We start from the raw sequence: 16,234 nt of genomic DNA, 5'->3' as shown, positions 1-16,234 counted from the left end.
TAACTTAATTATTTCTGTCTTATTGATCGGGAAACCAAGGCTCAGAAAAATTTAGTAATTTACCCAGAGCCACACAGCTAGTGAAAAAAACGGGATTACAGTTCAAATCGACTCACGATACCCTTGTTATCCTCCATGCTGGACTGTTCAGAAATTACACAAATTAACACACTTTAAAAACTTCAGCTACTTCAATATTAGTTCAGAGTATGGGATTAACCGTCCTTTATTAACCGCGCCAGTGAAGTCTCTCCTTCAGCTACCGAAGTTCGCCTTCGCAACAGCTCTCCTTTTCTTTCCAGCACGGAAGCGACAGGGTTAATGACGTCATTTCGCGTAGCCCGTGTCGCATCCTCTGCCCCACGGATCCTTTTAAGGGACAAAACCCTCACGGCTCAAGAGACGGCTTAACAGCAGCGGACCAATGGGAACTCCGAATTTTTGTATTTTTCTGATAAGCTCCACCTATTAGTCACTGATCTGCTGGGGAAGAAGAAAAAAGCGGCCCTAGGGCGGAGCAAAGCAAGGAAGCGGAAGCGAAGCTGTGGTGGGTATCCGGCGCGCTAGCTGCTTCTGCCCCACGTGTGCGGTGAGTGTGGCGTGCTCAGCGGTCGCTCTTGGGAAGGGTTCGCATCCTGCCGGGCGCTGGGGTCGGGAAGGTCTCTCCGGGCTGTTGTCCATTGGGCATTCTTCCGTGACCTCTTTCTGGGTCAGGAGTTCGGGCCTGGCAAGGAGGGCAGGGTTCCGATCTCTGCCCCAGCAGGTTGCCCTGGTGCAGGGTTAGATTGAACTAGCTTCACTCCAGAATCCCAGCCCGTGCTGGGTCTGATCAGCCTGTGCCGTTTCACAAACACCTACTCCAGAGCTAGTTGTTGAGTTTACAGTCTGAATGAACAGTTGCAGGTTGTAAGTGCTTGGAAGGAAACAAACTGGGTGCTGATTTGGGAGATAGTGAAGTCTGAAGAAGTGATCTTTAAGCGGAAATCTAAAGCATGGAGAGAGGCAGCCCGGAGATCTGGAAGCCCAGGGAGTACTTCAAGCAGAGGCAATAATGGGCTAAGTCCCTGAGGTGGGAGCTAGGAAGAAGTACAGTGAAAGTTAGAGTAAAAGATAAAGTTAGAGGGATAGAGTGGAACCAGGTTCTGTAGGGCCTTGAAGATCATGATGGGGATTTTTTTTTCTATACAGTAGGAAAACATTTCCGTTCCTGTTACCATGTGTAGAAAACATTGAAGGCTTATAAGCAAGTTAAAATCATGAATAGGCCCTGGTTCTCTTTAGAAAATGTGTTTAATTTGGAAGCTCAAGAGATTGTATTGTATTGATAAATGTATTTAATTTGGAATCTCAAGAGATTGTATTGTTTGTATTAGGGAGGTGACTTACGGGGGATTTAAGAGAACTTATGGTTCAGTGTGGCAAACAAGGGAGAGGAAAATGTCAAGGGTAACTCGTACGTTTCTTACTTGAGCAGTGAAGTAGACGATGTGCCATTGGCTGAGATGAGGGACAATAGGGCAGGGGAAAATAGTATGTTGTTTGTGGGTGGTTTGCAGTAGAAATATAGAGAATTTAGTTTTGTACATATTAAGTGTAAGGGGACTGTTAGACACATAATGAGAGGTGTCAGATAAGCAGTTATACACAGATTTGGAGCCCAAGGAGAAGTTTATAATGGAGACATGATTTGGGAGTACTAAGCATAAAAAACCAGGAGATTGGATGAGACCACCTAGGGAGAAGTGTGGAGAGAGAAGGGAAGTTCACTAGGACAAAGATTTGAGGAATGCTAACATTTTAGATGTTGGTCTGTAAGAAAATGTCATTTAAACTGAATTTGAAAAATGGGTAGGAATTGTGTTGGCAGAGAGAATGGCTTTAAACTTCGCTATGCTGATAAAGGATAAGAAGAAAGATTGGCTCCTCTGTCGTGTGGATAGGTGAGTTGAGTTAGGACCACATTTTGAATGGTTGTGAATGCCTGAGTTGGAACTTTTTCCTGAAGGCAGTGGGAAAGCTTTGAAGCTATTGGAGCATGGAAATGACGTGAAATAGGTTTGCTAGTGGAAGATTAGTCAGGCCACAGAAAGTGGCTCAAAATAGATTGGATCTAAAGAAAATAATCTGAGCAAGAGGTAACCAGAGCCCGAATGGGGTAATAGAAGGAAAGGACAAAGAGGGGCCGATTCTGAGAGACACTATGGAATGCGATGATTGGTTATGAAGATAAATGGTCCCCGAGCACATTGCATTTGCAGAGTGCAAGAAGCAAATCCTGAAAAGTTACATATTGTGTAATTCCATGTATATGAATGACATTCTGGAAAAGGCAAAACAGGAATGAAAACCTGATTGGTGGCAGTCAGGGAAGAGGGAAGGAGTTAATTACAAAGGAACAACACCAAGGCATTTTTTAGAGGGATAGGACTTTTCTGTAAGATGCTGTGGTAGTAGATACATGACTCTTAGCCATTTGTTGAAACCCATAGAATTATACACCAGGAAGAGTGAACTTGACTATATGCACATTTAACAAACCTGCCAGCATTTCTGGACATGAAATGCAGACTGTGGCAAATCAGTTAAGCTGTATTATAAACATAGAACGTCACTAAAGAGAGTGAGGAAGTGAAGGGGTGATCTAAGTAGCTTTTTTTTTTTTTGAAAGGAAGTCTCACTGTGTCGTCCAGGCTGGAGTGCAGTGGTGCAATTTTGGCTCGCTGCAGCCTCCCGGGTTCAAGTGATTCTCCTGCCTCAGCCTCCTGCGTAGCGGGATTGCATGTGTGCACCACCACGCCCAGCTAATTTTTGGATTTTTAGTGGAGACAGGGTTTAGCCAGGCTGGTCTCGTACTCCTGACCTCAGGTAACCCACCTGCTTAAGCCTCCCAAAGTGCTGGGATTACAGGCATGAGCTACCACGCTTGGCCCTAAGTAGCTTTTTTTAAAAAAACAAACAACAAAAAACACAGGGTCTCTGTTGCCCAGATTGGAGTGCAGTGGCACAATCATGGCTCGCTGCAGCATCTGTCTCCTTAACTCAAGCCCTTCTCCTGCCTCAGCTTCCCAAGTACGTGGGACTACACGTGTGCACTGCCACACCAGACTAATTTTTAAATTTTTTTTCTAGAGATGAGGTCTTGCTCTGTTGGCAAGGCTGGTCTCAAATTCCTGGTCTCAATGATCTACACTCCTTGGCCTCCCAAAGTATTGTGATTACAGGCGTGAGCCACCATGCAAGCCTCTAAGTAACTTGGAAAAATGTTTTAAATGGCTACAAAAAAGAACTGTACATCAACACTGTACTGTCGTCGTAAATTTATTTCTCATGGGGTACAGGTTAGCAATTCTGAAGCCATACGTGTATAGTAGGGTTGAACGTATGTATAATAAGTTGTAGATGGTGGGAAGCAAGTTGCTCACTGTCAGAGAAAGAAGTTACAAATGAGCAAGAGGAGATGCCTGGAATAAAAGCTGTGGTGCCTGATTAGGTTTGGAGACATCAGTATGAGCTTCATGTTATTTTAATAGATATAAAAATAAATATAGGTATGTGCAAGTGCATAGGTTAATATACGTATATGTATTTCCTGAGTCTGTCTGCTGAAAGGACTTAGAAACAGGGACACCTCCGTGACAACAAGCACACCTAGCACTCACATCTTGGTTTTTAAATACCATTCTCAATGAAAGAAACCAGGATTCCTTGGAGAAGTGGCTGATTTCAGGGCTAGGTTAAGGAAAATACAGAATGAACCTGGAGCTAGTGCCAGGAAATGAGGCTGTGCATTAAAAAACAAAATAAAACATGTGGGCCATGTCAGAAGGACACAGAAGCAACCTGAAAAACTCCCACTATCTGCAGCTGGAATTATTTGAGCAACAAAATAACAATGGTATTGGTTTATAACCAAGGAATGAAATGTCTGAGACTATATTATACAAGTAAATAGATGGAAAAGATGGGACAAGTCTTCCCTACGGAAAAGTTCAAAATAACAAACGTAAAAATAATAAGGGAAATAGAAGATCACCATTCAAACAAACGCAGTCATTGCTGCAGGCAAAATCCACTGACCAATGCTAAAGTTAGCAGGTAAGACTTAAGAGGACATAGGATGTCCAAGTATTCTCCAAACGTCTTGTCTAAAATGTTTATTAGTTGCTGTGGTGGTTTAACATAGGCCTGGGTTTTTCAGTACCCCTCCCTCTGGGAAGTTTTATTTTCCTCTGAGTTTGGGCTGGACTTGGTGGCTTGCATCTAATAAAGATGGAAAGGTAAAAATGGCAACTTTACAGTGGAGAAACCTGGAAAACACTATGACCAAGTGATCAAAGTTAACAAACAGTAGTAAGTCATGTTAATGTTATGTACCTCCTGATAGGTTACTATGAGAAGAGAACTTGACCTCCAGTAGTCTTCCAAAAAAATGTGTAGCCTTAGCCTAATCGTGAGAAAACATCAGGCAAACCCCAAATGAGGAATATTCTACAAAGTACAAAGGAGACTTCATGGCCAGATTCAGTGTATCCTGGTGCAGAAAGAGGATATTAGTGGAAAAACTGGTAAGCTCCAACTCAACCCTGTAGCTTAGTTAATAGTATTATATGTTAACATGAGGGGAGCTGAGAATAGGGTGTACGGTAACTCTGTATCTTTTCAACTCTTTTGTAAAGTTAAAATTATTTCAAAATAAAGATTAGAACAAATGTACAGAGAAAATACATAAATGAGTGGATTCTTAGAAAACTGCATGCATAGAAGAGCTAAGAGATGCAGGTGTGGTTATGATGGCTATAGCCAAGTGGTAATATGACCCTTCAGTCCTAACTGCCCTGAGCAAGCTGAGAAATTCAGGGGCTGTCCATTTTTCAGAATCATTAGAAAAGTCTAGATTAGAACAGCACTTTCGAAGGTACTCCTTGCAATCCTGCTTTTCCTTTACGATGTTCCAGGAGAAAGTGGTTCAGCTGGAGTTGAAAAATGCTGCATCCTTTAGCCTTTGCTTGGCAGTGGATAGTTTATATTAGCAAATTAAAGAATCTAAAATTTACGTATTTTCTAATGGGCTGATTGTTGTCATTTAACTTAACTGTGTCCCAAATCTATTTTTCCCTGAACCCTTCTTTTCTCTTATGCTAATATCCTGAGAAATTAGTTTCCTTGAATGGGAAATTCTAATCTAGAAGTATCTGGTATTGTCTGGGGATCCCTAACGTCTGTTGTTTAGAGTCAGCTTTGAAATGAGTTGATCATCCAACTCTGGAAAGTAGTGAAATGAGCCAAATGGCTTTTGCTCTTGATCTGTTCTGCAGCTTTCAGGGACCTTGGGTAGGTGAGGGGTTATAACATGTTTATCCTGTGTACCATGGTGTCTCAGTAGCCTATAAATCACCTATTAGACAAATTCCTTTGGATGAAATAGTAAATATTTCAACATAATCTTATTTTGGAGTTCACTACCCATTACTTGACTGCCTCTAAAACAAGCACAAATTGAACATTGAATGCTAATCTTTGTTTTAGCTGTGTTGGGTTACATAGGGATCTTTCAGATAATCCTTTATTGTCTTATATTAAATGTGTGTAGTGGTACCTGCAGCCTATTTTTGTGCCTGGCTTTTTAGGCTCCAAGAAATCAAGCTGTAATTTTGTCAGTTACTCATCCCCTAGTCTTTCCAGGTTACAAAATGCAAACTCTGATGCTTATTTTACTTGGTGTCAGTAGTGGTCTACTTTAGCCAGTACTATCGTGGAAGTGAAGTGTTGCCTCTGTATGTATCAAACACTGGCCAGGGTGCGTGTTGTTCTTAGTTTTTGTATTGGTACCTTGTTCATTTTCAGTTTAAAATCTGAGACACTGATTGCATAATTGCTGGATTTAAGTAGTTGCCCTTCTGTATCTGGCTGATTTGTATCGTGTTTGTAAACTGAAGGATTAAATGTGGCAATGACTACTTAACGACTCTTACCTGATGAGGAGAAATGCGGTGATTGATTTTGGTTTTGGTTTTTGTTTTCCAGAGTTGCTACAATGGAAGTCAAAGGGAAAAAGCAATTCACAGGAAAGAGTACAAAGACATCACAAGATAAAACCAGATTTCATAAAAATAGTGGTAAGATAGGCATACAAAACATGCTTCCCGTGTGGGTGTTGGGCTATTATAATTGGGGCATGGGGGGCATGTAGCAAATTTCAATTTGTATTCATTGGCTAGGATTAGGATTAAAAGAGTAGGAAGAAGTATTTGTTATTGTGTATGAGTTAACATGTTGCTCATGACATTTAGACACTTTAGAAGTTGCCAGCCGGGCGCGGTGTCTCACGCCTGTAATCCCAGCACTTTGGGAGGCCGAGGCGGGTGGATCACAAGGTTAAGAGATCGAGACCATCCTGGTCAATATTGTGAAACCCCGTCTCTACTAAAAAAAAATGCAAAAATTAGCTGGGCATGGTGGCACCTGTAGTCCCAGCTACTTGGGCAGCCGAGTCAGGAGAATTGCTTGAACCCAGGAGGCGGAGGTTGCGGTGAGCTGAGATTGTGCCATTGCACTCCAACCTAGGTAGCAAGAGTGAAACTCTGTCTCAAAAAAAAAAAAAAGAAATTGCCAGAATAATTGAGGAATGCTTTACTCATGAAAGACTCCTGATCTCAGTCACTGCTGCTGTTGCCTCATTTTATTCTCACTAGTTCACCATACGCTTTATTTTAACCTTTGATAAATTAGGACTGTTTAATACATACTGCTTATGAGCCAAATACTCTTAGGTTCCGAATTTATAACAGTGATGTCTTTATTATTCCATCAGGTGTCAGTATTGTAAAATAGAAAAGTCAGGGAACTGTGCAAACGACTAACGTTTCCTTAAAGTGTAGCCAGTCCTGCTTGTATCTCATTTGTTAGGTACTAATTTGTAAGCCTTCTGGACCAAAAGTTTGTATCAAATATTTTTATTATAGGCTTTAAAATTTTGTTTTCTTAAAACTAGAAAATTTGAAAATTAACATTTTATATGTTCTTATTATATACTTTCCAAATTCAAGAATATTCATTTTATTCTAAGATTTAGGTTAGTGAACTGTTGAAAATTCTCTGTAGACCATCATTAAAGCAAAATACAAAGGTGTAGAAATAATATCTCTGCTGTTTGCTTAAAAGTAGAGAAGTATACCAAATCGACCCCAGTGGTTATCTCTAGTGGCAGAATAATGGGTAGCTTTTATTTTCTATTTCTCTACTCTCTAGGTTTCTTAATCATGAACCTGTATTAGTTTTATAATCAGGGACATTTTTAATTTGGTTTTGATTGTTTAATCCAATTCTACTCAAAAGGCTGTATGTTGTGTATTTGAGATTAAGACAAGGTATTAGTATTAAAGAGCATTATTTTCTGTAATGAATATAGTCCAATGGATAAAAGAGACTTGGGCCCAGAATCACTGAACTTATAATTCCTGTTGTCATTAGATTCTGGTTCTTCAAAGGCAATTTCAAGGAAAGCTGCTAAGGAAGGTGGATCTAAAATCACATCTAACAACTTTGAGAAAAGTATCACAAAACCTGGGAAAAGGGGTATGAAACAGTTCAAGAATAAGCAGCAAGGGGACAAATCACCAAAGAACAAATTCCAGAAGGCAAATAAATTCAACAAGAAGAGAAAATTTCAGCCAGATGGTAAAAGCGATGGTAAGTACGCATTGGTTCAGCATGGTCTTTGCAGAGTCCTTGTCCTGCCTGAACTAGCTAGAACCATTGTGCGCAGGTACTTTGGAGGTGCATTAGAGAGCTCCCATTCTTGTTGCTTGGCAGGTAACGTTTTGGGACAGGTAGATGGGCTTAAATAAACAACAAAGCATCTTTCATGCTCAGAATTTCTCTCTGGTGCTTAGAGTTTATTTCTTAGCCCTTTTCTGAATTTCTTTAGCCATGGAGTGAAGATAAATTGTAATAAATTGTAATGGCGTTATACCATGAAACCTCAATAAAGCATTTCTTTCTATAAGCTAAAATGTATTCATTTATTCATTCAACAAGTATTTGAGTTTTCTATGCATTGTAGCATGAGATAGGGCAAGTGTGTGCACGTGCGCGCACGCATGCACACACACAGACACACACACACACACACACAGAGTCAGTAAGGATACAGGCCCCAACTAATCATCATAGAATTATGGCCTTAAATAATCAGTCTGTCCCCAGCTAAGTGTCAGCCTTGGCTAAGGATGCTTTGGTGAGCAAGAAACATACAGACCCTGCCTTCACAGAATCTAGGCCAGTCTAATACAGTCAACCCATCTGATGGCGCAGATCCATAGCAGTTCCAGAGAAGGTGTTGTGTACTCATGACAGATTTGATTTTAATTGGTTCAGGACAAGTTGGTCAGTGATAGGCAGTATCGGCAGGTCTCCTGCTTGTCTGTTGAAACAAACTGCTCATCTCTGTCATGATGTTCAGTGGGTCATTTCTAACCCGGAGCTTTGCTCTCTATAGTGTAACATTCCACTGTTGTGCATTATCCTACACTGATCTCAAACAAGCAGCTTCCGTGTTACATGGATTGTCATATCATTACTTTCTTTGCAACATCCTGAGAATTTTTCTGGTGCCTTTTATTCTCTTTTTCCCCATCCCAGCATATCCGAACACTGCCCCTTTATTACCAGCTGAGACTACTGGGGATGGTCTTCTCAGTGCCATCTCCTAGTCCTGGTGCATGCTTTTTACCTTGCCTAAGGGCTGCTTACCAGAGGGACAGCAGCCTTAAGACCAAGAGGTAGGGAGAGAGGAAAGAGGGGAAATGGCATTGTTTCTCGTTAGGGCTGTAGGATCTTCTCAGGCTCCAGTTTCGATCTTCTCTTTTCATTTTTTCTTCTTCCCTCATCTTCCTCCTCCCTGACCACCAGTAGTTTCTCTTCAGGCCTGTCTTTTCACTGTCTCTTTCCTAGCCTCTCTAATATAACCCAAATCTTCCTTTCTCTACTGGAGTTTTTGACACCTGCATTTTAAAGACATGTACATTCATTTCTCACATTGGTGTGAGAAAAACCGTGATTTCTTTTGCTATAGGAGATACGTTCCTGATATCTCAAAATGGGACTCTTGATTTCATTTCCTCATATTTTTGTATCAGTAACTAGACTGATAGAATAACATGAGAAATTGGGTACTAGACAACTCCCACACTGGTAAATGTCCTGCAGCCTAGCATGGCATATGTCCGGGGCACCCAAATATTTATGGAAGTAAATTAGCCCTGGATCGGTTGCTATCCTCTGTTGTGTAGTAAAGGATACTATATTAATCTAATGGTAAGTATGCCCTCTGTTGCCTATAATCTTTTGTATTTCTAGGCAGGGAATATATGAGTAAACAATAAGGGAATAATAAATACATTGTAGCATATTGTGTAGCCATTAAAAATTATGTTATTGAGGAATGTTATGAAAACACATAATCTAATCATATTAAGTGAAGACAGATTCTGAATTTTTTTCTTTTTTTGAGATAGGGTCTCACTTTGTTGCCCAAACTGAAGTGCAGTGTCATGATGATGGCTCACTGCATCCTTGACCTCCTGGGCTCAAGTGATCCTCCTGCCTCAGCCTCTGAAGTAGCTGGAATTACAGGTGTGTACCACCACACCCGGCTAATTTTTTAACTTAATTTTTTGTAGAGACAGTGTCTCACTATTTTGCCCAGGTTGGTCTCAAACTCCTGCCCTCAAGCGGTCCTTCTACCTTAGCCTTCCAAAGTGCTGGGATTACAGGTGTAAGCCAGTGCACCTAGCCATATTTTTAAAGATTAAAACATACATGGAGAAAAATCAAGAGGAACATAAGTGGTTATAGCTAGGTTTTGGTTTTATAGGGTTTCTCTTTTTTGCGTTTTTCTAAGTGTTTTTTATAGAGAAGGGGAGATATTTAGAAGTGACTAATTCCCCCAAAAGATTCTATGCAGGATACTCATGTAAAAAATACCCATTTTAGTAAGTCGTCCTTTGTTTGGCATCATTAGTTCAATTGGTAAGTTATTTGGATTTTGAAGACAAAAATGTCGTGATAGACACTCGACTTTTGTCGTATCACTGTATTTGTGGCGAACTTGAAAATTTTGGTTGTGCATTGCCATGACTAAGACAGCAAGGACTGTTTCTAGGTTTGAATCCTAGTTCCATCACTGCGGGTTGTGTGGCCTCAGAGACTCGACAGCTTGGTTCTTTTTCCTCACCATAGATGGGAGGATAATACTAGTACCTACCTCTTGGGATTATTGTAAGAAATAAATGACTTAATGTACAACAGCACTCAGAACAGTGCATTTTTTGAAGTTGTTTTTCCTATTTGCATTGGAAATAGGAAATTTTTGTTTTCCTATTTCCTACAGGAAATAGGTCTAATTTTTGTTTTCATTGAAAGTTGATTATACCTAAAGTCCAGGGATCTTAATCTTAAAAAGTAGAATTTTATTTTACAATTGAAAAAGATATTTAAAATACTATAGTTACTTTTATAATTATTTTAATGTCTTTTTCTCTTAATAGATATTTTGTTAGAAGAATTAAGAAAGATTTAAATTTAACCAAACATAAAATGTACAAACTGCTCAGAAAGTGAAGTAAAACATAAGTTTATGGGGGATGGTATGTTCCCCTTTCTAGCTTCCAGAATGAGCATTGATCCTGATTAGTGATTGCCCTTTATACCGAATTTGTATTGGTTTATGGCACTCAAAATATTGAATGTAATTGAAAATAATTTCTATAATAACTAGAATCAGCAGCCAAGAAACCCAAGTGGGATGACTTCAAAAAGAAGAAGAAGGAACTGAAGCAAAGCAGACAACTCAGTGATAAAACCAACTATGACATTGTTGTTCGGGCAAAGCAGATTTGGGAGATTTTAAGAAGGTAATTCTACGTAAAGACGTCTTTGTTAGTCCCTTTGCGACAGTGGAGAAGGAAGTGTACCTTGTAAATAGTGAGATGTCTTAAAATAAATGACGTAACAGTTGTGCTATTGAGGGAGTCTTCATGACACCCCAGTAGAAACATCAGTACTTGGATATCTGCCCATTGCAGAAATGTGTAGAATCATTACGATGGCATCGGATATGCTTATGAAAATGTATGAGGTTGAAATAAATTTGACATTCTTCCTGAGAGAGATCTGAGAAAACAGGACAATTTCTTATCAGCTAGGTTTTGAGATACTTAAGTCTTTGGTATCTTAGATTTGTTTTATTGTTTTTTTTTTTACTTCTGAAGTTCTGGCTGTTAAGATTTGGATTGATACATAAAATTATACCTTGTGAGATGAGTTTCTGCCTTTGAGAAAATTACTTTTGTCTGGCTGCTCTGAAATAGTAATTTTAATGTCAGAGGTTTGCTGCCTTAGAAAAGAAAATCATGCTGAACTTGGAGAAATGTTATGGTTTTTAATTTTGTGTGTTTAAAATAACCTTTTTACTTAAACTGTGTTTGCTTCCTCTTCTCATTTGTAGAAAAGACTGTGACAAAGAAAAAAGAGTAAAGTTGATGAGTGACTTGCAGAAGTTGATTCAAGGGAAAATTAAAACTGTAAGTAGGACATACTTTAAACAGTTGAGGTCTCCTGACTCTCAGGAGTAGCTGACCATTCATGACAGGTGAATGTCATTGTTTCCAGTTTATTTGGCCAAAAATTTCAAATACATCCCATAACACTGACTACATAAAAATTTAATTGTGGGGGACCTTGCTGCTGGGGAGTTTTGAAAAGATTATTAGTTGGCTGTGTCGTTTTTAAATAATTTACATAAAATAAACCATTGTTCTCTTGAAGTTATCTCAAGGAGTTTATTAGTTCAGTAGTATTTGTTTAAGTGTCTTACTCTGAACTCCATATAATTTAGGATGTTCTCAATTGCCAACTTTTTTATATTTGTAATGTAATCATATTCTTTCTTTTTTTCATGCTTTTGTAAACATGCAAAAATCTTTAAGTAAAATATAATCATTTAAGAATTCTAAAGTAGTTTTCATTGTTGCTGCTTAATCCTGTCTTGTAAAAAATTTCTAGTGACCCTTGTGTATTTGGATTAATATATAATGGCTTGGAAGACAACAGATCTAATAGTTTTACGACACCTAGAGGGGCAGCCTTTACCAAATCAGATGCATGGGTTTAACCAGATGCTATGTTACAGTTTGAAGGAAAATAGCAAGTCATCAGCTGCTGCTTTCTTATAAATTCAGCAGAATCTTTTAGGATAGAACTGCCCTCTCAGCTCTTGTAATTCATAAATATTTCACTTAGGATTCTTTCTCAACTACCCTGAGGTCACAGCTGTATGACCATGGTCTTAGAAGTGAGTTTGGTATTCAAATCCTGATTGGGCTGCTTAAAATATGCATGCCTTTGAACAATAACAGTAATCTATGTATTGATTATTTATAGGCTGGGAATTGTGTTAACCAGCACATGCAGTGTGTCATTTACTATATGTCATTATCCTTGTATATTTAATGTGTCTGGGACTGAGAGAAGTAAACGTTCTTCCTTGGGGTAACAGAAGGATCGAATTCCTTCTGATAACCTTATTTTCCTCATCTATAAAGTGGAAATAATAACAGCTCATTCTTATGGTTGCTTTGAGATATGAATGAGAACACTATGTTTAAGGTACCTATGTTAGTTATATAATAGATGCTTAATATAGGCACAAAAACAGAGTTACTTTTTACAAAGATACTTCAGAGATGTCTTACAAATCTTGAAATTTATGACTTTGATGGAAGTATACCCTCACCTTCTGATTTGTTGGAATTCAAAAATTTTAAAGACACAGCGAGCAACAAGTAAGCACTTTTGAAGTGGACTGGTACTGTAGCATAGTAAAAATAATTTTGCATGATGATTTGTAGACAGTGCTCTAGAAAATGGATCAGTGGGTCCTTCCAATAGTCATGAGGAGGAATGGGTTAGAGGATCAGATTCAGAACACAACAGTTCTTCTAGAAATAGAACTGGATGTATGTGCAGGAATTATAATGAAAATGTGACAAATGGATGATTAACTTATATAATTGCCAATGTGTACGGCTATAGTTATATTTCTTTCTGTAGGAAGTCTTTAGATTGATCTTATAGGTATACTTCTGATTGCCAAAGCCAGACATTCTTAGATCACTTACATAAAAATCATACAGCGTAATAGACCTTTTAAACAAAAATATTTCCCTTTTAGGGACGGTAACTATTAAAGCAATAAGAAGTATAGTCCATATAATCATCAGATAGTTTGGATTGATTTGGTTTTAATTACAGTGATAGGAGTCTTGCAAAATGGTTAAATTTATCCTTGCCTCAATGCCATTATTAATTATTTATATCTATTAAATATGGTAGGCATCAAAAGAGTGATGTTCTGATAACTAAAACAAGTAGTTCTCAGTAATATAGGTTTGATTTTATCCATGAATACTACCTTTTTTCTAAAAAGAAATTCCAGAAGAGGTTGCAATAAAAAAGTAATGAGAAACATAACTCTTAGAAGAGAATTAGTCTAACTCAAACTTTTTCCTACAGATTGCATTTGCACATGATTCAACTCGTGTGATCCAGTGTTACATTCAGTATGGTAATGAAGAACAGAGAAAACAGGCTTTTGAAGAATTGCGAGGTATTTGTTACACACTGAAGATTATGTTGTCATTTGTAATAAGTCATTTGTTTTCTCTTGAAATACCCAAGAGTGTTCTAGAAAATAGTTTTTGTTTAGGTGTGTCTTCTCAGATCCTTTTTTATTTTGTTTTTTTTCCTTGCCTGGGACAAATTGAGAATTAGTTGTGTTTCCAGGATTGTGCATTTATTTAGTTCCTTCCTTTGTTTCCAGAGAGCTGAAATGAGATCTCAAGTCATTGTAATGTATTTTTGTTTTTCAGGTGATTTGGTAGAATTAAGTAAAGCGAAATATTCCAGAAATATTGTTAAGAAATTTCTTATGTATGGGTAAGTTGTTGTATTTATAAAATACATTTTTCTTTGTCTTTTGAAGGCATAGATGCCAACTGTGCTCAGATGTGAGATAGTATGTCTGTGGTGTTTAGAAGCAATAGTAATAGTGTTCAGCAGATGCTTGTGTTGTTTTTAGAGAGTATCATCTTACGTACAATTATTGGAATTAATTTAAAATTATGGTACTACCTTCATCATTCCTAAAGAGATATATCAGAGATGTCTTGCACATCTCCTTGAAATTTATGACTTTGATGGAGGTATACCCTCAGCTTCTGATTTGTTGGAATTCAGAAGTTTTAAAGACAGCAACAAATAAGCACTTTTGAAATAGACTGGTACTGTAGTATCGTAAAAATAATTTTGCTTGATGGATGATTTATGGATGTTTATCTTGAACCTCTAGAAGGGGAAAAATGAAATAATTAACTTGTAATTGGCCACCAGTATTAAGAGGGTAGACAGTGGGGAGGGGCAGGTAAGTAGACTAATACAGGGTCAGTAGGTTAGAACATGTCAAGATGGGAGAATTTCCTAAATTAAATAGAATTAATACTTGTCTTGACCAATCTTTTTGAGTATAGTAATGTGCTAGAATATGATAATCAACAACAAAAAAGTATAATATATGCAGTTGACAAAATTTTCAGAAATGTATTCCTAGCTGTAATTACCAGCTGTTTGATTCTTTTAGGATATAGTTAAAATACTTGTGACTAAGTCCCATTTTCCAAAAGAATCTTAGAATATGATTTTCCATTTCCCTGAATATATGGCTTTTATCTTTTTTCCTGCTCTACTTTTTTTTTCAACCAGAACAGTTTAATGGGAACTGACATTTACTGAGCGTTTACTATGTGCCAGTCACACTTCTCAATGCATGCTAGCTCACGGACTCCTCAGAGCAACCTTATTTTTGTTTTTTGAATGAAGGAGCTGAGGCATCGAGGTTGAATAACTTCCTCTGCGTGTTTCAGCTGATACGCAAAACCAGGTTTCAAACCTAAGCAAGCTGGCTGTGGAGCTGCTTAAAGCTTGAAGTGGAAATACAAGGTAGTTTAGTTCCTACTCATAAGACTGTCTCTGTGGGAGACTCACATACACACAGATTGATGAGTTGGTCTTGGGAGAAGTAAGTTGTGTTTTATTGTCGCCCAGCTTTCTCGTTCCATCATTATTTTTTCCATGATTGTGTTGCGTGTAGAAGTAAACCACAGATTGCAGAGATAATCAGAAGTTTTAAAGGCCACGTGAGGAAGATGCTGCGGCATGCGGAAGCGTCAGCCATCGTGGAGTATGCATACAATGACAAAGCCATTTTGGAGCAGAGGAACATGCTGACGGAAGAGCTCTATGGGAACACGTTTCAGCTTTACAAGGTGACAACTCCAGAAATCTTTTTCTAGTATTTTTACTTTTTTGATAGGCTCTTCCTTAACTTCCAGTGCCCTATTTTTAGAATGTATTTTTACCTCGGCTGGTGCTTTAAGAGACCGTCTTGTGCCCTTGATTTTCCCTTATGCTTTATTTTGTCTCTGGTGTAGTGAGCAAGTAGGCTTGTCTTTCTCCAGAGCATTGGCTTTAAATCCCCTTCAAATAAAACTTTTGTTCCTCTCCTGAGTGCTCTGTGTAGAGCGCTTCAGTACTTCTCTTTTTACAGTCAGACTGAGGGAGAAGACTCCTAATAGTTATCAAAGTGGTGTAAGCACCCCCACCCAGCTCTGGCTGAAGAGTATTGGCTCTCTGTTGCTAGCTTCTCCTGTGTTTTTTCATGTGCATGCATTGCCCTTCTTCAGATTGTATCCAGAGATGAAGGGGAATAGAGAGACCTAGCCTTGGAAAGAATAAAAGGACTGAATTTGAGAATGGCTAGCAGTTGGACTAGATGTTAAAGAATCTGTTTCAAACCTTGGAACATAAATGTATACATTTGTCTGAAGGGATACGAATTGATTCCTAGGTTGCCTCCATTAGTCAGGAATTCTTGGGTTGAATTTGTTGCTGTACTAATTTTGTTAACACTTCATTATATTAATAGGAATATCTAATTATAAAACATATGGTGGCAAGAATTTGTGAAGTGACTACTTGATCTCATAATTAGGCAAGAGCCAGGTGCTTGACGAGTAACTATGGACTGGTTAACTTGGTTGGTGTTTAGCCTGGCTCTTTAAATGCATTGATAGATACACAGACTGAGAATCAGCTAATCAGGTTACTCCACGGGATATAC

General features: G+C 38.4%; 1 protein-coding gene across 3 annotated transcripts in view; it reads left to right on the top strand.

Moving 5' to 3' along the window:
- Positions 1–372: 372 nt before the first annotated feature.
- PUM3 (pumilio RNA binding family member 3) overlaps positions 373–16,234 on the top strand; it is a 39,275-nt gene continuing 23,413 nt past the window's right edge. The window contains exons 1-8 of one of the 3 annotated variants that reach the window (XM_017496967.2): positions 373–589; positions 6,025–6,116; positions 7,471–7,689; positions 10,778–10,913; positions 11,507–11,582; positions 13,573–13,666; positions 13,929–13,995; positions 15,206–15,380. In XM_017496967.2, coding sequence (XP_017352456.1) covers positions 6,035–6,116; positions 7,471–7,689; positions 10,778–10,913; positions 11,507–11,582; positions 13,573–13,666; positions 13,929–13,995; positions 15,206–15,380 — 849 coding nt within the window. In that variant the 5' untranslated portion in view covers positions 373–589; positions 6,025–6,034. Of the gene's footprint in view, positions 590–3,224; positions 4,096–4,408; positions 4,566–6,024; positions 6,117–7,470; positions 7,690–10,777; positions 10,914–11,506; positions 11,583–13,572; positions 13,667–13,928; positions 13,996–15,205; positions 15,381–16,234 lie in introns of those variants that run through there. The other 2 variants (XM_017496966.2, XM_037727296.1) reach the window with 2 other exon arrangements.

This window comes from Cebus imitator, unplaced genomic scaffold (genome assembly GCF_001604975.1).
Source record: "Cebus imitator isolate Cc_AM_T3 unplaced genomic scaffold, Cebus_imitator-1.0 Scaffold227, whole genome shotgun sequence".
NCBI classification, from domain to species: domain Eukaryota; kingdom Metazoa; phylum Chordata; class Mammalia; order Primates; family Cebidae; genus Cebus; species Cebus imitator.
This window is presented reverse-complemented; position numbering and strand designations above follow the sequence as displayed.